At 62.1% G+C, this 19,339-nt stretch overlaps 4 protein-coding genes across 9 annotated transcripts; all 4 read right to left on the bottom strand.

The window, feature by feature from the left end:
• Nucleotides 1-20: 20 nt before the first annotated feature.
• CHLRE_07g324222v5 (uncharacterized protein) lies at nucleotides 21-3,112 on the bottom strand. Of its 5 annotated transcripts, none has more exons than XM_043064018.1 (4): nucleotides 2,938-3,112; nucleotides 2,460-2,530; nucleotides 1,579-1,632; nucleotides 21-1,158 (listed from the first exon to the last, which is right to left on the bottom strand). In XM_043064018.1, the coding sequence occupies exons 1-4, from the start codon at nucleotides 3,035-3,037 to the stop codon at nucleotides 1,039-1,041; spliced, it is 345 nt and encodes a 114-aa protein (XP_042922587.1). In that variant the 5' UTR covers nucleotides 3,038-3,112; the 3' UTR covers nucleotides 21-1,038. The 5 variants fall into 5 exon arrangements, with proteins under 5 accessions (XP_042922587.1, XP_042922586.1, XP_042922589.1 ...); XM_043064019.1 differs by having other exon boundaries at nucleotides 241-1,158; XM_043064021.1 differs by lacking the exon at nucleotides 2,938-3,112 and having other exon boundaries at nucleotides 241-1,158; nucleotides 2,460-2,606.
• Nucleotides 3,113-3,160: 48 nt separating this feature from the next.
• CHLRE_07g324211v5 (uncharacterized protein) lies at nucleotides 3,161-6,232 on the bottom strand. 2 transcript variants are annotated; one of them, XM_043064017.1, is made up of 4 exons: nucleotides 5,435-6,232; nucleotides 4,859-4,999; nucleotides 4,302-4,509; nucleotides 3,161-3,856 (listed from the first exon to the last, which is right to left on the bottom strand). In XM_043064017.1, exons 1-4 carry the CDS (start codon nucleotides 5,484-5,486, stop codon nucleotides 3,754-3,756), a joined length of 504 nt encoding a protein of 167 aa, XP_042922585.1. In that variant the 5' UTR covers nucleotides 5,487-6,232; the 3' UTR covers nucleotides 3,161-3,753. The 2 variants fall into 2 exon arrangements, with proteins under 2 accessions (XP_042922585.1, XP_001700880.1); XM_001700828.2 differs by lacking the exon at nucleotides 5,435-6,232 and having other exon boundaries at nucleotides 4,859-5,092.
• A 47-nt stretch (nucleotides 6,233-6,279) lies between these two features.
• On the bottom strand, nucleotides 6,280-13,125 carry CHLRE_07g324200v5 (uncharacterized protein). The gene is made up of 12 exons (XM_001700827.2): nucleotides 12,863-13,125; nucleotides 12,679-12,794; nucleotides 12,366-12,576; nucleotides 12,132-12,276; nucleotides 11,657-11,750; nucleotides 11,428-11,500; nucleotides 11,148-11,242; nucleotides 10,745-10,834; nucleotides 10,516-10,608; nucleotides 9,678-10,316; nucleotides 9,178-9,392; nucleotides 6,280-8,850 (listed from the first exon to the last, which is right to left on the bottom strand). The coding sequence occupies exons 1-12, from the start codon at nucleotides 13,044-13,046 to the stop codon at nucleotides 8,805-8,807; spliced, it is 2,001 nt and encodes a 666-aa protein (XP_001700879.1). The 5' UTR covers nucleotides 13,047-13,125; the 3' UTR covers nucleotides 6,280-8,804.
• Nucleotides 13,126-13,571: 446 nt separating this feature from the next.
• On the bottom strand, nucleotides 13,572-19,292 carry CHLRE_07g324150v5 (uncharacterized protein). Its single transcript, XM_043064016.1, has 10 exons — nucleotides 18,813-19,292; nucleotides 18,478-18,550; nucleotides 18,141-18,228; nucleotides 17,704-17,983; nucleotides 17,469-17,560; nucleotides 17,227-17,304; nucleotides 16,679-17,031; nucleotides 16,306-16,481; nucleotides 15,783-16,108; nucleotides 13,572-15,601 (listed from the first exon to the last, which is right to left on the bottom strand). The coding sequence occupies exons 1-10, from the start codon at nucleotides 18,876-18,878 to the stop codon at nucleotides 14,554-14,556; spliced, it is 2,580 nt and encodes an 859-aa protein (XP_042922584.1). The 5' UTR covers nucleotides 18,879-19,292; the 3' UTR covers nucleotides 13,572-14,553.
• Between the last annotated feature and the right edge of the window lie 47 nt (nucleotides 19,293-19,339).

The raw sequence follows: 19,339 nt of genomic DNA, 5'->3' as shown, positions 1-19,339 counted from the left end.
ACCCCACGCTTCCAGAGCCAGCAGACTGCCTTGTCAGCACGCACTCACCAGACATGGACGACTGGGCGTGGGCGGTGCCGGCGGCGGCGACCAGCAGCAGCGCCAGGAGCCCGAAGGCGGCAGCCGAGCGGCGGTCCATTGTGCTAGATGTGGTTCGGTAGGGCGAGTAATAAGGGTGAAGCACGCGTGCGGTGTTGGTGCCAAGGAGAATGCCAGTGACGAGGCACGGCGCGTAGTCCGTATTAAAGAGGGCATCTATGCCGGCGGATGGGCGGGATGGGGTCACGTTTCACACCGCCGTTCGAACCGCCACCAGCGTGTGCCATCGCCGCCAGCGCACGCCCCTTCGATCGTCCAAGGACTGACACGCTCGTTCAGTTACCCATCGTGCCGAAGCTGTTCGCTGCCGCGGGCAATGGTAGGTTCGCGTTTGATATTTGGCACTGCTCGCGCTGGCGCTTGCACTGGTGCTTGCGCTTGCGCTTGCGCTGGCGGCCCTGATGCACCACGCTCCTGCACCTAGCGGGGCCCTACCTAGTGCACTCCGGGTATGGAATGACAACGTGTTACAACGCCCTCGCCAGCGCACTTCCAGGGGCGCAAGTTGCGCTTCTGCCTGCAGCATGTCCCGCCGGCTATAGCCGCATGCAGCTCCATGTGCCACGTCCCCACATTGTATTGATCGACTGCAACCCCAACCTAAAGGGCAGCACGTGTCCCGTCCACCGTGCCCAGACTCGCACTTCATTAGCGTAGCGCACGCGAGTATGTAGGCTGTGGCCATGACGTAGTGATGCAGGCCACCTTGCATACACTCCCACACAGGAGGCCAACCCCAACCTCACGCCACATGCATGCATCATGCACAGCGCAACTAGTGCCAACCAGCAGCAACCTAGTACCTGTGTGAACCTGGCCCATCTACAGCGCACACCACTCCTGCAGCCCAGCGCATGCCATGCAGAAGTACAACTGCCGCCACCTCGGCCACTCTTTGGTAGCCTGCAGCTGCTTAGTCCTCATGCTGTATGACGCGCATCAGACTAGGCAGGTGGTGCGGACCTCGTCAATGGAGGTGGTGCCGCTGAGGAAGGCTTCCACTGCCGAGCGGTACTCGGGAGTCTTGAGGCAGGGCAGGTACTTGGCAAACGGAGCCAGCTGACAGGGAGGGGGCAGTGAGAGGGGAGGCGGGTGCGTGCGTGGAGGGGTAGGAAGGGCATCGGCATCTGGGCTTGGCATGAAGGGGTGTGGGACGGTGGGTGGTAGGCGGTGGTAGGCAGCACCGGCACCAGCCAGACATCCACTTGCAGGTACCGTGATAGCAGCGTCTGACAGGATTGCATACTCATGAGCCAGGCGAGACTGGCGTCGCGGAAGAGGGCGGAAGCTGCAGGCCCCCGCTGTCTGTGCCCCATGAATGCACGCAACGTCGATCCGTCTACCGTAGGGTAACAATGCCCAACGCAGAGTGTATAATGCCCGACGCAGGGTAATGCCCACCTTGGTGCAGCAATCCCTCCGACACTTAAGCACACGCTCCCGTACATCATCAACGCTCCTACAAGACACACATCTCACCTTGGCGCAGCAATCCTGCGGAATGGGCTTCGTGGCGGCGCACTTTTTGAAGGCCTGTACGCAGCACCAGTCAAGGGCGCACATTCAATGCAACGCTTGATTGGGCGGGGCCGGTTGCGTACCGTACTGCCACGCTCAATTGGTGATTTTATAATTGGTGACAGAAAAATATTGCGCTGGAATTAAACAGGCTAACACAGACTTTGGTGATGGGCTCTGGCAGAAGCCAGGCCGAATTACACCCATGTCACAGAATTGGTGATGGGACCCCCCGAATCGTACCCAGCGTCGCTTTCGGCCCCGGCAGCTGCAACACAAGCCCCGCGCTTGCAGGCGCTCTCCAGCCAACGTACCACAGTACTTCTGCTGCTCAGCTTCACAACCACGCACCAAGCAGCACCATACCGTTCGGTATGCATCACAAGCCCCGCGCTTGCAGGCGCTATCCAGCCAATGTCCCACAGCGTAAGCTGCAGCTTAGGGCCTTTGGGGTCTACACCGTGGGGCTACACTGAGCATTGCGCGTATACTACAGGAATAGCGTCACAAGCCAAAGCAGCCTGTCTGCGTGTTTTCGCCCGACGTGGATTCAGGGTGCACAGGAATTGGTGACGGCCTCTGGCAAATCCTAGGCGACATTGTTCCCTGCTACCAAATTGGTGATTTTCACCAAATTGGTGTCACCAATTGAGCGTGGCAGTACGGTACGGACTGGTGGTCCTGTGAGCAAGGTACCCCCTGCTGTAGCGTCTGGACCCTACCCCTCAGCGGCCCCTGCTCAGCACTCGAGCGGCAACCCCCACGACGTTAACGTCCTGCAGCGCCGCCAGCTTCACACGGTACGTCCTCCTTGCCTTTACTCCTGCGTGAATCACGCTCACCGCAATGTTGGGGTCTCCCGGCAGCTGCTGCTGCGCCTCCTTGCACAGCTGGGTGGTGTCCATCTCACCCGCTGCAAGGAGGGGGCGGGGACGACAGGGGAAAGGGGAGTGGCGTCGCAGCAGTGTTGCAGGGTTATCAGGCAGGCGCAGTAGCTGCGGGTAGGGGCAGGCAGGGACGGGTGGGGCCGGCTGCCAGGACGGGAAAGTTTCGGGACAAGGACCCCGCGACGTGTGGACCCACGGGCCTGGACCGGACAGCACTTCCTATCGCTGCTCGCAAGGCTTTCCGCGCGACCAGCATTCGCCATAATCGTTGGGGCTTCAAGCACCCGGCGGCTCTTCTACGCTCAACCGGACGACTGGACGACGGCGGCAGTAGCAACGGCAGTAGCAATGGCAGTAGCAACCCAAAGCGCCACCCTGCCCTGCATGCACCCGACGCTTCCAGAGCCAGGCTGCCTTGTCAGCACGCACTCACCAGACGTGGGCGACTGGGCGTGGGCGGTGCCGGCGGCGGCGACCAGCAGCAGCGCCAGGAGCCCCAAGGAGGCAGCGGCGGCGCGGGAGCGGCGGTCCATGTTACGAGGCGGACGAGGGGAGTGGGGGGATGTATGTCCTGTAAGGTGCAAAATAATGGTATCGCAGCTGTCGGAGAGTGGTGTGGCAGAACACGGGCCTCGGCATCTGTGCCGGGAAGGGCCACAGATAGAGCGCGAATGGGACACGCACACTGAGTCACACAACCTTGGGTAGCCCAGGTCCGGAACCTTGCAAGTTGTTGCGCGCAGTGCCAACGCATCCGTGTCTTGCTCTTTGGTTTGCGAATCGCCAGAATGCGCGTCCCCAGAGAAAGGACCTGATGCAAACACGTCAAACCGTGAAAACCGTGCCCACCCACAACACGAGCACACGGGGACCGTTATGGACCTCCAGAGATTCTCCTTGCGTTTCCGCGCGCCCTTCCCCCGGCCACACACTTGCCAACACAGTCATGCAGTGACTCCACAGCCCTGCAGTCCCACTGAATGTACGGTATACAGTCTTGCTTGCTGGAGCAGTGAACCCCCATTTGTGTTTCATGTACACATGCCGCTGCCCGGCTCTCCGCGTCGCGTGCCATAACCCGCGAATGCACAGCAAGCACACGCGCAATGTCGTTGCCTGGCTCGGCTGTGCTGTTGCCTGGCCATGCTACGCTACTGCCTCCTGCACCCGCGCTAACAACATCCTTTGGCAGGCCCATCCGCGCGGCCGGTGCCTAGATCAAGCACACCGCCTGGCTCAGGCACGCCGCCTAGCTCAGGCACACACCCTGCACCTCCTCCACAGTGGCCACTCCATCCAGGTAAGCCTGGGCCACAGCGCGGTAGGCGGGCTCAGCCAGGCAGTCCACGTACCTGCGTGCGGCGTGCGGCGTGCGGCGTGTGTGTGCACGTGTGTGTGCGCTTGTGCACACGTATGTATATGTGTGTGTTGGCACATGTGTGTGTGTATGTGTGTGTGTGTGCGCGCGCGCGCGCGTGTGTGTGTGTGTGTGTGTGTGTGTGTGAGTGTGTGTTCGCGCGCTTGTGTATGAACTGTAGGGGATTGGTACATGCACGTGCGTACAGAGCATGTGTGGACAAGGAAGGGCTCAGCACGGCTCGGCACGGGCGGCCTGTCCTGTTGGCTGCTGCAGGGTACTCCTTCTCCCCGATGCCATGGGTCCCCTCGTCAGCACCTGCCACGCCCAACCCACTGCACTACAGCAGGCTGCCGTCAACCCACGGCGGCCGCCGTCAGCAGTGGCCAGCGTCCCCGCCCGCCGCACATGCGTGTGCAGCCGCCTGCACTGTAACTTACTGTGCGTAGGGAAGCAGTTTGAGGCAGCACTCGGCGGTGATGGGCTTAACGCCGGCACACGCCTTGAAAGCGGCCACAGACGGCTCATTGGGCAGCCGTAGTCGGGCCTGCTCGCACTTGGAGCTGGGGCTAGAGCCGGGCGGCAGCGGCGGCGGCACCAGCGATCCGGTGGTGCCACCGTTGCTGTTGGCGGCTGGTGCGCCTGCAGCTGCGCATGCCGGATGAACGAGAGAAGGGAGGGACGGGAGTGAGGGAGGGCGGCGAAGGAGTGAGGGGACACCGGGCTGCAGCGCGACTGTGTACCATATGCTGCGTCCCCTGCCGTCCAACTAACGCCACGAAGACCGCTTTGATGGTTTGGGGAGGTCCCGAAGCGGGGCCATGCGCTGCGGTTCTGGAACAGCGGTTCAGCGCGGCGAGGGAAAGACACGGTCCAGGACCCCGCTGCAGCCCGCACACCCGCAGCTGTCAAGCATGCCCCCACTTGTCCCCGTTAAAACTCTGCCACGCATGCCCAACTCATTGTGCTGCTGGTTTGAAGCGCGCGCAGTTCTCACCCGCGGCAGGCTGCGCCCGAGCTGGGGCTGTCAGCAGGCCGGCCGCCAGCAGAATTGCAGCAGCCGCGATGCATGCTAAGGAGGAGGCAGATGCGGGCTTCAGCACCATCACGTATGCACGTTTAAGCTCCAGCCGGTTCACTGCAGCGACAGGCCCTTGGAATAGAAAGTGCGAACGGAGCGGTTCCTAGGCCAGGCAAAGCGAGTGCGGGGGCCAGAAGGATGTCGATACGGGGCTTGGAAAGGGTGTGTGGATTATTTCTGGAGACGGCATGAGTTTGACCCGGCGTCCCAATCACGTTGACCGGCATGGACCCACGGGTTGACAGACCCCCAAACGCCCCGGAGTCACTGCCTTTCCTCTTGTGTACTGCCGAATTGTCTGGGCAGGCTAGGTGCATATCAGCTCAGAGCATGCGGGTCGTCGGCACACCGCGCATCCAAATTCCGATTCCAGCCAAGCTGCTGTGTGCCTGTGCTGCGTGGTGGCTTCCGCTGCTACCACACTGCGACTGTGCCGGCGCCTCCACCCCTCCTCATCCAACATCAACGCAGCCGACCTGCCGACCTGCCCACCTCCCTGGCCACTGCTGGTGCGCCTGTGCGCCTGCCTATGTGCACGTCTCATCCCACCTCGTGTCCTAGTGCCTCAGCGCTGCACAGCCCCATAAGTCTGAGTTTTGTACTGCAGGGCTAGCGTTTGATTGGGCGTTGCCCGGTGTACCTGGTTTTGCGTCTGGTGCTGTAGACCGCGCTTCGTGCGCCGACATGGTTTGCTGCACGGTTGTGGGGCTCTGGCGGGCTTCGGCTTTGCTTCGACTTGTGACGGTGTAGCAGCTGAGACACGCTTTGTGCGCAGACAAATGCACGGTTTGGTGAAGGCCGGCAGCCAGCCCGGGGGAGGGCGGTTTCCCTTCGGGCCGGAGCTGGTTCCGTCCTGACCTGGGTGCTGGGCACCCTTGCTTGGTCGGACTGTCCCTTCTTGTAATGTCGCATTCATAAGTCTGGCGAGCGGCAGCGCCATAGTTCGGATTCACCCGAGCCACAGCAGCTGGCCCAGGGTCGGGCGCGGCTTCGTGGTCAACATGCCCACCACCAGGATGAAGCCACAGTGCACGATGGGCTGCAGGAAGCAAGGCGCGACACGGGCATACGGCATCCACAGGCGTCCGTCGCGAGTCCCTAGTTAAGCGTTGTTGGCCGCCCATCCGGTGGCGTCGCCTTACAAGCGGCTCTTACAACCCCAGCAAGTAGTGCCCCTGTACATAAGGCAGTTGCCCCGCAACGCGACACTGGCAGCGCGGCTGCGTGCCGGAGGTTGCAGCTTCGAGCTGCGTGCCTTTACATACTTGGCAGGCAATATGATTGTGCGGATTGGAGAGCACGATTGGAGAGGCTAGCGAGGCTTATTGACTCCTTACTGCCGTGTAGCGTTACAAACCGCCACGGCCCCAAACGACAATCCCAATCTCTCAAAACCGACAATAGCCTCCACTCATGCCTTGCTTAAGCAGCCTCACAACTCACTTGCGGCCCGCAGCGGCCTTCATACTACGGCCTCCTAGCTCGGGCCGTACAGTTCCCGATACCCCATCAAGTCCGCCGTGCCCGCCCAAGCCCGCCCGTGTTGAGGTTGCACTAGTGGCCGAAAGTGCTGCCAGTACTGGGTGTGTCGCATGCACGTAGCGCCTAATGGCAGAGTCCAGACAACCACGCCGCGGCGCCCACGGGTACCACCACATTAATCCGCGGCGGCGCCAGGGGGGGCGGGTGGGTTGTCACCGTCCCGGCAGAGGGACGATCCGAAAATACAGTACAGAAGCACAACGGCAGATAAAGCGCCGTGTGCTCCTGACGCCTACAAGACCCAGCTCGGTCCGGCCCCATGCAGGCACGTACCCGAGCGTCCTGCGCCGTGCGTGACTTGAACGCAACACGGCAGTTACGTCGCAATAAGTAGACTTATCTCCACTGCGCTGCGATAAGTCAGCGCATATATTATTACGGGGCATTTCATTGCAGATTCGCAGATGCGATTGCGATGCAATACTGCAGGCCTGGGGCGATAGCCTGCGGGTGGCTAGGCACCTGGACACCTGGACACGCGCCTGGCGTCGGGCGGCCTGCCGCTGACCCGATCGCCGCACATGGGGTACACACGCACACTGCGCGCCCTCAACACATACGGCATGTACCTGCCTCCCACACATGTGATTTCAAGGCGCTGGGGCATTGGCTCGTGGGCAACGTCACACGCACTTACACTAAAGATAGTGCCCACGCTCGCTGTGACCTGGGCTCCTCTCAGAGCTGTTGGGTACCTTGTTCTGCGTCCCTTGCCTGCCCTTGCCGTCCATCCAACTCCACCTAGTTGCACCGCTCCTGCCGCCAGGCCTGATGGCGACGCGCTGGTCTCCTGGCACTGCAGTACTCGTCTGGTGTGCACATTGGCGGGGTGCCTCTGCGAGTCAACACTGCTCGCCACCCTGCCTACACGGCTCCTCTGCCGTCTCCCCCACTCGCCAGCATCATCACATGTAATCAGGTGTCCGGAGCTGCTGTGTTGGAGCGAATATGCAAGAATTGAGTCCTTACATTCTCATCACCCTCGCCTTGCTTGGGCTGCGCGCCTTGCACCCTGTACACTCACCGACACTGGCCCGACGCGTCCTCCCGCATACTCGTCCGAATCTAAAATTGGTCCCGGTCATCTCGTCAAGTACCGGTACTGACAACCGCCAGCTGGGCAATCTCCCGCATCCGCGTCCGTTGGTCGCTCGTGAATGCCCAGACTCCTGCGGCCTCAGCCTCATTCTGTGCGTCCATGCAAGCGCACGCTCCGACTCCTGGCGCCCATACAGCGGGAGAGCTCTGGTTCAAGATGCAGTCGACGGCTCACACAATGTGTCACTGGCACTCCTGCGTCACTCACTTACCACCATCTACAACTTTATAAGGACAATGAACAGCCCAACCGTGAAGTGTTGCATCCGGTTACTCCTACGCAGCACCTGCCACCGAAATGATACGGTACGCCGCCGGGGTCCCGGACTCAACGCCATCGCAGCGCGTCTCAACGGAAGCAAACAGTATAAAAGCCCCTCCACCTGCCCAGACGGATCGCATCGGGAGGCCCGGGGCCGAGCTATGCTTGCCGTGCGTGAGCACCCGAGTACTTGGCAGCTTCGCGTGGTGCACACAATGGCAAACACTCACAGTCCGTCGGAATCCCAAAGCACGCCTCCCGAAGCAACTGCACTGCTGAGAGCGTGCAGCAGCCCCGATACTAGGCACTCGAGGACGCCAGACCGGCCGCCATGTGCCTTCCGCTCCCCTCCGCGGCACCAGCAACACATGAGATGGAAACCAGACATAACACAGCACACATCCAACTGCGCGATTCTGTCGCTGTCACGCACTTCATTCGTTTACTTAATGATCCCCAGGGTGCTGCCTCGGGCGCTATCGGTCCCCCACACCCCACACAGCAGTGGCCAGGAAGCCTGTGCGGCGACCCGGTGTCCCCTACAACTGCGTCCGGCGTGGATTGCCACACACCAACCACAGACAGCGGAACCTGGGCTACCGGGAAAATGCCCGTCCTCAACTGCGCTACTGGTCATTGTCCTAACTCCTACTGGCACCACTACTATGGAGTCCAGCACGCTAAACGTGGACGGCCGCACCTACCGAAGCGCTGCTGTGACAGCCGGGCTAGCAAGCTGCAATGATTCGAGCTGGACTGCAGGGCCCGCACGAGTAACGGGCCCATTGCGCCGCTGCCTGTACTGCTTCCGCTGCCAGCCCAGTCCCCGCAGCTTGACCACAGCGGTGCTCCCTGCACGGCACGCCGCCGGCTAGCAACCAACGCACTGCTCCTGCGATGTCAGCGCCATTGGCTGTTGCTAGCCGGCCACTTGCCCGCCGTGCCTTCGCCGCCAGCTGCTTAGTTGTCCTTCTTGGCGCCCTTCCGGCGGGCCATGTAGAAGGAGCTGCGCATTGGAGAAACCGACAAGATTGGATCAGGGTATACATCGAAGGACAACGCAGATTTCGGCGGTGCCCACGCGCTGTTGCGCCCTGACGCTAGGTCGCTTCCGTTATCGCAACATATCTTGATCTTCTAAAACAACCTTTCAAGTTTCTGCTGCCGCCCGACGCCGCCAACCCCGTCCTTGGCACATACGGTAGCCGCTCACCGCATTCACCCAGGTCCCATCGGGCATCAATAACGCAACCTCCTCCCATTCGACCCGCATGCTCCCTCCCGCCACCACTGACATCCTACATCCTCACACCTGCACGGACAAAGCACGCACCTGTACATGTTGACGCGGTCCATGTAGCCCTGAGTGGCGCGGCGGATGCAGCGCACGTCGAAGCCCGCCTTCTGGATCAGCTCGGCGTAGGGCGGGCTGAGGGAGGCGGAGCGCCAGATGACGATGCCGCCCGGCGCAACCTGCTTGGCCAGGCACTCGGCCAGCTCGTTGGCCACGGGCATATCCAGCCAGTCCACGTGGTCCATCAGAATCACCTGGTGGGGCGGGGGGGGGGCGGTGAGGGCGAGGGTTGTAACGGTTAGACGGACCTGAGCAGGTAGGCACGGGGGCGCCTGGCAGACTGGATGCCAAACGCCAACGCACCAGTTTCTCGCCAGCGGCCTTCTATTCCGTTCTTGTTCGTTTCCGCTTCCCAGCCATCCGAATTCTGAAATTCCGTTTCCCTCGCTCTGCCCTTTCACCCTGGCAGACAAGCGTTCGCCATGCACCTACAACGCCCGCCATCTCCCGCTTTTCACACTCTCCGCTCTGGCTCCCACCTTGGTGTAGGTGCGCGCTTTGAGCTCCTCCATGAAGAAGTTGGTGGAGACGGTCAGGTTGTCCACCACGCCACTCTTGAGGGTGGCGAAGGCCGCCTCGCGCAGGTAGGTGGGGCAGTTGTCGCGCAGGAACTTGCCGGTGAGGCAGTTGTAGTAGAAGTAGTTCTGCTTGCGCACGTGCGAGTTCTCCGCCACGCCGTCCATGGTGCGCGCGATGTAGTTCTCAATGGGGATGCCGTCCGCCTTGATCAGCGCGTACTGCTTGCCCGGCACGCCGCCGCCGAACCACAGCACGGCCTTGTTGAAGAGCACCAGGCTCACGAACTTGACGAACAGCCACACCAGCGGCTTGGGCCCGTTCTTCACGAAGTGGATGAGCATGTTGCTGTCCCACAGACGGCGCTGCTCCTCCATTGTGGGCGCGTTGGCGAGGCGCTTGACGGTCTTGCCCAGTCCCAGCACCACGGCCAGGCACTGCAGCACCCAGCACAGCTTGCCCATGCCGCCCTGGTAGTACAGGCCGTGCTGGAAGTACCAGAGGCGCTTGGACCAGAAGTTGTGGCTGGTTTGCGACAGGAAGGGCGCCAGCTTCTTCTCGTACAGCTCCTCAATGCGCGGGTGCACGCCCTCGCCGAACAGCTGTGGAAGGGGAATTACCAAGACAGGGGTTGCGGAGTGTAAAAAGGGCTGTGCCGTTGCAGCCGGCGAGAGGATGTGCTGAGCCCTGGGGGACAGCATCGCAGTGCGAATGCCGCAAGGCCTGACCAGGTCCCGCATGTTGCATCACAGTAGGAACAGACGTGTGCAGTCCCTAGGCGCCAGATGAGGAGCCCCTTACCTGCCACACGTCCTCAAACTCCAGCTGCTGAATGGCCACCTTCTTCAGCTCCAGAAGCGCCGACTGCGCGGGGTTGCAGTCCACCGACACCACCTGCAGCAGCAGCGCGGAAGACGACGTCAGCGACATTCTGCAGCTACATGTATGCCAACCGCTTCCTAACATTCCGTGCAGCGGCCATCATGAAGTAAGGACACCAGAAAGGGTGCAGCACGCACTATGATCTCACCTGGCCGGCCCCCTGCACCAGCAGGTTCAGGGCATTGCAGCCGCCGCTAGTCAGGGTCAGCACCGTGTCCTTGGGGTTGATCTCCATCACCTGGGAAGGGCACGAGAGGATGGCAGGCACAGTTTCAGCAGGAGTGTTCGCGCTCAGTGCCACCATCGGCTGCTTTCTACGACAGCAGCTTGCAGGCTGAGCTAGGCGTGATACTGGCATACACTAATGCGAAGCTGCGCACTGGCCAGGCATTGCGGTGGCACATTGCCCACAGAACCGCTGGTGCTTAGTGCTTGCTTTGCTGGTGCGACGATGTGACCGTGCCACAATGCTTCCGAACGTGCGTGATCCCGCCCTCGGGGTACCACGAGCGTTTCCTTCGTGCGTATCTGCCTCAGGCTGAGCCGCTCACCTCCATATCCGGCTCGGGGTCCTCCCACGACTGCGTGTACAGGAAGGTGGGCGGGAACATGGGCGGCCGCTCCACGCGCTCCTCGTGCAGGGCGTCTGCAGGGTCAACGCGAGTTGGGCATCGGCGGCACGGCTCATGCTTGCGCCCAACAATTTCAACGCGCAAGGGACGCGCTTGTTGGTACGCTTGACAGTACGACTGCAACGATACGATACGCTTCACTGAGGCCCCCGTAACCATGTGTCCTGATGCGGACGAGGTCCCGCGCGACGCGACTCACGGCCAACGCTGGGCAGGCGGCCAATCCACACGTAGTAGGGGGCGCGCAGCCACGGCACGTAGGGGATCGAACCCTGAAACACGCAGAGGAAAGGCAGGCGGACTGGTGGATTAACCAACAGTGCGGACGGCTCTGCCGATGAATATCCGCCGCACGCCGCGGGTGCTGCAGGGCTGATGAGCAAACCTTACTTGGGCTTGCACAGGCCAGGTGTCAACGCGGCACACACCTGGGTGTTCTGCTCCCACACGCGCTCCAGCTTCTGCTCCAGGTAGGCGCGGCGCTCGGGGCCGATGTCAATGTTGTCGATGTCGAAGATCGATCTGCACACGACGACGCAGCAGACACAGGGGCAGCGGAGACGTGTCTGAGCGAACCCAGGGGAGGCCCGAGAGCAGCGGATGCAAGTCAAGAACGCCGCACGGTGCATGGTGCTGTCCCGGAGCATACACGCTGCAGCACGCGCATTCGGAGACTGCGCTGTGATGTGCTGAAAGCCCTATGACGACCGCAGACTCGAGCACGTGCCTCAGTCAGCACCGTGATGAGCTGCGTGACAGATCACCATGGTACCTCGGGTAGCTGAAGGGCCTTGCCGATATCCTTGCCACTACCCAGAAGCGCACCCCGGGCCCTAAGCGCCTTCTGTGCCCCGCTCAGCTACGCTTGCTTGAGAGATGTGTAGCCGCGGCCTGGTAACTCACCGCCAGAAGAAACGGCGCGACCAGGGCATCTGGCGCAGGGGCAGGTCGTACTTGCCGCTCACGTAGAAGTCGGCAACGCCCACCAGGCCGTCTTGGGACAGGTACGAGCAAGCCTGGTCGATGACGTTGTGGAACGGTGGAATCACTGCAACAGCAAAAAGCGCGGGGTGAGAGGGGATGAACGTTGTGGGTGGATGGATCCTCCGATGGCAAGTCGACGGCGTTGCAACTCACTCGTGAGCGAGTAGGAGAAGGTGATGAGCGTCGCGGTGCCCTCAGGGGGCGCAAATTGGCAAGCGTCGGCCTCCACGACCTGGACATTCTTCCAGCCCTTGGCCTTCGCCTTCTTCTTGGCCACCTCGCACAGCGAGTGGCACAGGTCGACCACGTAGATGGACTTGAACTTCGCCAGGTCGATGTAATCAGCCATCATATCGACATTCTCCTGCGCGCACAAAGACAAAGCGCAGATCAGCATAAATGGCGCGCGAGGCGCAGCCAAACGGCCAGGGCTATCCCGCACCTCCCCGATACAACCGCGACTCACCCCAGTGCCACCACCCAGGTCAACCCAGATGAGGTTCGAGCGCTCGGCCAGGCGGGCAGCAACTGCAGCGAGCATGGGCCTGCGACCCCAGAGGAACCGCGACCGGAAAGCATCATCTGCGCGGGCAGACAGCGCGTAAGCAACTCGAAACACTTAAATGAGCATAAAGTTAATCGCGACTTACAGGCAGCGGCCTGGGGCCCGTAGAAGCTCTCCAGGCGAGCAGCGTGATCATCGCCCTTCTTGCTGCCGAACCACATATGGCGCAGAACGGTCAGGTCATCCTTCATGCTGCTGAGCTTGAGCTTCTCCAGGGAGAAGTTCTTCTTGGTGTAGCTCGCAGGCCGGCCGTCACGACCCGACCCCATGGTTCCGCTAATCAACAGCACTTAAGGGGCTTTGGTTTAATGACGGTTGTTGAGTGTCACAAAGATGTAGGTCTGCACGCACAAGGCCGCGACAAAGAGCATGCGCGGGAAACAAACTATTATGAGCACGTCGCGGGCTCATTCCGCACGATGGTCGATGGGACACCGGACACGCAGGTGACCCCAATGCCGCGCCGCGCAGCGCTAGCGCTAGTGCGCAATTAATACAGCATGTCAACATATGGCGCTGGAGACTGCGCCATTGCAACTATCGCAGAATAAAGCGTCAATTTGGCGCCATCACTCCATCAGTCGCGGCAGGGTGTCTCGTCAACCGGAGCAATTATACTTTCATATAGACCTCAATTCGCGGTCACACCCCGCGCGAGTGTTCCGGAGTTGCAAGTTGGTGTCCCGCCAGGGCACCAGCCTCCGTGACAGGCAGTGCCCGGCCCTGGGGCCCCACGGCGGTCACGCCGCGCACCGCTCGGCAATAAACAGTTTCCGGGCGAAACTCATGAGGATTGTTGACATGGAAGGATGAACGGTTTCTGAGCGAACGCTTAGCGACATGACGCCGCCACACTGCTAGCGCAAATTCGCTTTGTGTGCCGCCGCGCCGCACGTAAAGCGCCGCTCTTGCTCAAACTGAGGGTTCCGCAGTACGCGCACTTAAGCGTGGCACTATTAAGCTGTGCCCGCATAACTTGCCACAACGCCGTACCACTGCAGCGCTACTGGACCACCAGGACCACACGCTCTGACAACCCTACCCTGCGTGCAGTCGGCTGGCACAGGTGCCCACGGCAGCATACCAGCCGCGCACTCATGCTTTAATGTCGCAAATTGAACGGTTAGGGTCTGGGAATGCGCTGCACACTACGGGACTACACCAATCTGTCTCTTACCCTATCCCATCGAACCCTACCCTGCGTGCCTGCGTGCAATCCTCATGCGACTATTCCGTATCCCGAGTGCACGTACCTATTGTTCTTGTAACTGTGACCTGAGGCCCGCAGCGTCTACTCAGCGTAGATAGCCCCTTCCGTACCATCTACGCCCGGAAGGAGGGCTGTGTGCAACTCGGGCGGTACGCCCCCATCGGCCTGCATGGGGACCAGGCATGGACTTGTTCGGATTGCCCTGCATTGCAAGCTGCTGGTCCCTAGCGCAGGTGTAGCAGTCAGTGCCGGTGAAAGTCTAACTTGTTCGCTAAGGGACTTTCGTGGGTAGGTAGGAGCCCTGTGGTAGGTGTACCGCCCACAGCAGGCCCGTTTCCACGAGCGCCGCGCTTCCATAAGCGCCGCACGCTGAGCGCACTGCATCAGACTGCATCTTCCTCACGCCCATGCGTGCCGTTGCTGCGTTGCAACTCGATCCATGAACGCCACGGGGGATACGCCACGCATGATCGGGACTCACCACCCCGCCCCTACCCCTGTTGCATCGCACATTCGCGCGCACCCCACGCGTGCTCTATGAGCCCTTGCCGTGCTTGCTCGGCTTATCATGGGTCGCGTCGGCCCCCTGAGGTGTCCACGGCCGCCGGGAGCACGACTGCGACCGCAGTGACCAACTGCAGCTCCACCTCCAAGTCATACACATCTGCAATGCTCCGCACAGCCCGACGGTCCGCAACCCTGTCTCCTGCGGTCTCGGCACCGCCAGCGCCCACAGAACCGTCAGCATCCCGACTTCTGTTGACCGGCAGCTCCAGTCCCAGCCCTGCGCCCTCCGTGAGGGTGGCGGAGCCAGGCGTGTAGCGCAATCCCCGGGCGTGGGGATCGAACGGCTCTTCCGCGCGCCCCCGCACCACGCGCCGCACCTCCACCAGCCACTGTTGCTTACGCAGCAGGTCCTGTATCGGCCGCGTAGCCTCGCCGGCGTCCGTCGTGCTGCTTCCGCCGCCGCCGCCGGCGTCCCTGGCACGCCGCATCGAGCTGCTGCGCGGCCGGCGGCTGGCGGTCTCGCTCCTCCGTCCCAGCAGCCTGCGGCTGCCGGCCACCAGCTCCCGCCCCGACTGCGATGACGGCAATGCCTCAACCGACAAGGGCCCGCCGAGCGCCTCTGCCAGGCCCGCCAGCTGCGGCCCAAGCGGCGCCGTGGAATCCATGAAGCGCTCACAGTCCGTCACAGCGTATCTGCCGCCCTGGCAAGCCGACGGTGCCGGCTCCCACACGCGGTTGAGCGTCGCGTCCTGAGGCGGTGGCGGCGGCGACAGCGGTGCCGTTCCGCCCGCGGGTGGCGGTGAGTCAGGCTCTGAGTCCGCAGCCTCAAATTGGACCTCCTTCCGAAGGACCAGGCGGTCAGGAGCTGCCGGCGTCGTGCCGACGCCACCAGGCCGCGCGTCGTTAGCTGCAGCAACGACGACAGCGGCAAATCTGCTGCCGTCACGCTTTGTGCTGTCAACGCTGGTTTGGGACGGACTGACGACCACAGTCCGAGGGGGCACCCACAGGCCAGGTCGCTCGCGGATGCATGCGAGGAACGGGTGCTCCGTCCATGCCGGCAGAAGGCGCATGTGGTAAAGCAGCCCTATCCGCTCGCCGATGGCCCTGCGCCAAAGTAAAGCAGAAGGAAGCCGCGGTCAAGCCGCTGCAGCGGCGCGGCATCACACACACCCTACTGATTGCATTACCCAAACCCCGCAGTGCACACCCGAGGCCCGAGGCCCCCGAGGCCCGACCGCAACCGCCCCATATATCGAGCCCCCATCATGACATTCCCCAGACTTACAGCGCGAACAGGTCCGACAGCACGGACAGCTTGGGAGCGGACACGTCGCCCACCGCCTCCGACCCGCCCGTCTGCGCCACGCTGGCCAGACCCAGCACCCGCTCCGCAGGCAGCGCCCGCCGCGGTGCGCCAAAGCAGCCGCAGCATGTTGCGGCTGCGGCGTCTGCTTCCGCGGCGCCGGTCACCCCCGTCTGGCCGACCCGCATTGAGAGCCGCGGAAAGGGCGGCCCTTCCGCCAGCGTGCGGGCGATGAGCCACAGCGTGAACAGCGCATGGCCTCCCGCGCGTGGAGCGGCCGCGGCGTGCCACTTGGGTGCGTTTGGTGACTAGCAGGCAGCATGTGTTTAAAAGTTGATGTGGAGGTCATTGGTGACCGCATTGCGTGTTGTGGTAAGGAAAGCACACAGAAGGACACGGTTGACACGTTTGCGTGGGTGTGTGATTGTAGGTAAGGCAGCGTGCAGTGCAGGGCCACGCTCCCGCTGCGATGGCGGGCAACCAGTTCGGGCAGCCGGCTTCTCACCTGCAGCCGGGTCGAGGGCACCTGCTGCGCCAGGTGGGTGGCGGGGGCGTCTGACGCGGCAGCCGGCACGGCGTTGAATACATCCAGCAGCGCTGATAGCGGGCCGGCCGGGTCAGCGGCGGGGTAGACCTCTCCGGGCGGGATCCAAGCGACATCGTAGCTGAGGTACGGCTCGCCTGTACCGTGTGTAGCGGGGCATGCATGAACGCAGTGGGAGAGTTGCGTCCGGAATCCAGGCGAGCGACCGGCTTGGGGTGCAGTGGGCAGGTGCCATGTGCGGCATGGTTGCTCACTGCCGAGGCCGAGGCCGCTTCCATGTACGCGCACCGTAATCAATTCCACCTTCCATCCTGCGGCTCCAGGTGCTGCTTACCGTACTGCTCCTCGTACAGCCGAGCCGTCTCCGCAAACGCCGCCTCCAGCTGGATGCCGCGCAGCCGCAGGTAGTCAGGCGAGAACAGGTAGCCGACCTTGTGGCTGCCCTCGCCGTGGCTGCCCTCGCTGTGGCTGCCCTCGCCGCCCTGGCACTTACCACCTGTGCCGCTATCGGGAAGGGGAGGCTGGCTGGGCGCTGCGTGGTCGGACGCTGCAGACGCGGTAGCGCTGGCCATAGTGGTGGTTGTGGTGGTTGTGGTGGTGATGGTGGCGGGGGCGGGGGCGGGGGCGGCGGGAAAGAGCTCGCCGCAGGAGCGCGCATACTCGCCGTGAAGCGCAATGTGGGTGTGCCTGCGAAACGTGTGAGGGGTGTTACAAGCCCTCAGGAAGCGGGGCAGGGCGATTAGGTAGAGCGCTGGTTCAGGGCACAGCCAGTGCCGCAGAAGCAACCTATAGATATGCAAGATGATTGAGGTCTTGACGCTGGGGCATTGGTATGCAGGCGGCGTGGGCGTCAGCGACAGGAGGGCGCGGCATCAGACTCACCACATTAGGGCGATGTCGGCTGTGGGCACCAGCACGGTGTGCGGGTTCAGCGCGTGCAGCTCCAGAAACTGGCTGTACCTGCAGCAGTGTGTTCGGGTGCCGTGCAATGGAAAGCAGGCCAGCATTCTTGGTGCCACCTTGGTGAAACGGTCCATGTCGCAATCATCGCACATGGCTGTGCACGTCCGCCACGCCAGTTCCCAAACACCTGCATTGACGCACGCACACCGCATGGCACGTACCTGAATTGGGCCCGTACGAGAAAGTCCGTGTCCAGGAACTGCGGCCGCAGCCAGGAGCGCAGCAGCGTGGAGAAGCGCTGCATGTCCTCGGCCTGTGGACGAGTTGGTGCGGCGTTAAGACCTCTGCACACAGCTACGTAAGCAACTGCCCTGCGCCCTTTTGCGCGTAAGCATGGTGCTGCATTGTCAAACCGCCCGTGCATGCCATGCCCCCGGCACCGCCACGACCACCCACCAGCTCGACAGCCTCCTGCAACAGCTCGGTGCTGATGCCTGCCCAGGGCTGCTCGCCAGGCACCGGCGGCGGCGGGGGCCACGCCGCCTGACCTGCCAGCCCCGCGCGGCTGCCGACGCCTTCAGCATCAGCCGCCGCTGCCGCTGCGGCTTTTGCCACCGCCTCAGCCCAGCAGCGTCTATCCCGGTCAGAGGTGACACCAAACAGGAATGCCGTCGCGTAGGGCCCGTTGCCGCTGCCCAGCGCGCGGTATGGTATCGGCTGCTGACGCGCGACGAGCCTGCGATTGTGATCAACGTCACCAGCAGCTGGCACTTGGACTCAACGACATGCCGCATCCTCGCAAACGGTGGCCATACTGACACAGCCTAGCGTGTTTGGGAGCTGCTAGTGTGTTAGACCAAAACCAATCGTACATGGGGACTGCCGATACGCACCAGGCCCAGGCCACGTCCAAGGGCGGCAGCGCATCCTGCTGGTTGAGATGAACAAGGCTGGGCCGCCACACCTGCAGGTAGCGCAGCGCTGCGCGGCATCATGAAGGGATGGGCCAGGGCCGTGGAGGTCAGACGTGTCACCGTACCGCCCAGCATATTTGGCTCCGGCTGTATCGCAGAGTTACGACCAGCCGCACCTCCCGGGAACGGTGTGCTTAGCCTGCGGCGTTTGTTGGAGAGCGCTGCTGGACGCTCCCGCATGGCATGGCAGGATTAGTTACGAAGTATGTCACGTTTCCCGCTGTGCGTGCACCTGCACCTGCAACCCTCCGCTCACCTGCACATACTGCGTAGTAGCCGCTGCACAAACCGCCCCGTGGAAAGGTGTCGACCGCAGCCAGCAGCCGCAGCTGTGGGCAAAGTCGAACAAGGCACGATATAGGAAAATCACACAGGCCTGGAGTGAAAGGTTTCTGCAAGATGCAAGCCTCCCAAGGCTGTGGCGCTTCGTGTGAGGAGGCCCAGCAGCAAGGAGAGAGGCTTCCCGCCGAACGCACGGCCAATGTATCGGCTGTTGTGCCACGGTTCATTGTATCAGCACCGTGCTGGTAGGTGCGCACCCATCCCGGGTGGGTGGGTTTTGCAGTGCAGGCAATTGCTGGATTCCCGCACCAGTTCCACGCAGCGCTCCCGAGGCTCCTTTGTCTGCTCCTCGGCAGTGATTCGCCCTTGTGGCATCGCCACTTGTCAAGGCGCACCCGCCTCTTACTGCAGTCTGTTATCAATACACATGCAGTCTACATACGCTTTCCTACATCGTAGTGTTTCTCAATCACAGGTACAAAGTCGCGCAATGTTCGGAAACTTGGCAAGCCAGCTGAACCCGTTCCATATGAGCGTGGCACCGTTCAACCGATTGGATTTGATAGCAATTCCCGCGACGGCATTGTACAGTTTGGCATACGGAACACAAACCGTCAGGCAGATACGGCGGGTCCATGCAGGAAAGCGTGGCAGGAAAGTGAGAGCTGTCTTGCAGGCCACGGACTAACATTTGTATGTACGGGGCACAATGAAGGTGAAAGATGGCGATCGGGCTTCGCAAGCTCAGAGTCAGAGCTTGGCGCGATGCTGACTTGGGCACACTGACACTTCCGGATACGGTTTGCGGAGCAATGCTGCAAGGCGTATTAAGTCAA

Source organism: Chlamydomonas reinhardtii, chromosome 7 (assembly GCF_000002595.2).
Source record: "Chlamydomonas reinhardtii strain CC-503 cw92 mt+ chromosome 7, whole genome shotgun sequence".
NCBI classification, from domain to species: domain Eukaryota; kingdom Viridiplantae; phylum Chlorophyta; class Chlorophyceae; order Chlamydomonadales; family Chlamydomonadaceae; genus Chlamydomonas; species Chlamydomonas reinhardtii.
Note: the sequence above shows the minus strand (reverse complement) of the source record. Positions and strands in the feature narration are given on the sequence as shown.

Excerpts from the sequence above, each read along its gene's own strand:
- CHLRE_07g324222v5 (XM_043064018.1), bottom strand. The coding sequence starts at position 3,037 with ATGGACCGCCGCTCCCGCGCCGCCGCTGCCTCCTTGGGGCTCCTGGCG. Across the intron at positions 2,531-2,937 it reads CGCCCAGTCGCCCACGTCTG|CGGGTGAGATGGACACCACC; the intron begins GTGAGTGCGTGC and ends CCCTCCTTGCAG. Across the intron at positions 1,159-1,578 it reads CGCAGGATTGCTGCGCCAAG|CTGGCTCCGTTTGCCAAGTA; the intron begins GTGAGATGTGTG and ends CCTCCCTGTCAG.
- CHLRE_07g324211v5 (XM_043064017.1), bottom strand. The coding sequence starts at position 5,486 with ATGAGACGTGCACATAGGCAGGCGCACAGGCGCACCAGCAGTGGCCAG. Across the intron at positions 4,510-4,858 it reads TCGGGCGCAGCCTGCCGCGG|CTGCAGGCGCACCAGCCGCC; the intron begins GTGAGAACTGCG and ends CGGCATGCGCAG. Across the intron at positions 3,857-4,301 it reads AAACTGCTTCCCTACGCACA|GTACGTGGACTGCCTGGCTG; the intron begins GTAAGTTACAGT and ends CGCCGCACGCAG.
- CHLRE_07g324200v5 (XM_001700827.2), bottom strand. The coding sequence starts at position 13,046 with ATGGGGTCGGGTCGTGACGGCCGGCCTGCGAGCTACACCAAGAAGAAC. Across the intron at positions 12,577-12,678 it reads ACCTGGGTGGTGGCACTGGG|GAGAATGTCGATATGATGGC; the intron begins GTGAGTCGCGGT and ends TTGTGCGCGCAG. Across the intron at positions 10,317-10,515 it reads AGTTTGAGGACGTGTGGCAG|CTGTTCGGCGAGGGCGTGCA; the intron begins GTAAGGGGCTCC and ends CCCCTTCCACAG.
- CHLRE_07g324150v5 (XM_043064016.1), bottom strand. The coding sequence starts at position 18,878 with ATGCCACAAGGGCGAATCACTGCCGAGGAGCAGACAAAGGAGCCTCGG. Across the intron at positions 17,561-17,703 it reads TGCAGGAGGCTGTCGAGCTG|GCCGAGGACATGCAGCGCTT; the intron begins GTGGGTGGTCGT and ends ACTCGTCCACAG. Across the intron at positions 16,109-16,305 it reads TGCCCTCGACCCGGCTGCAG|TCACCAAACGCACCCAAGTG; the intron begins GTGAGAAGCCGG and ends GCTGCCTGCTAG.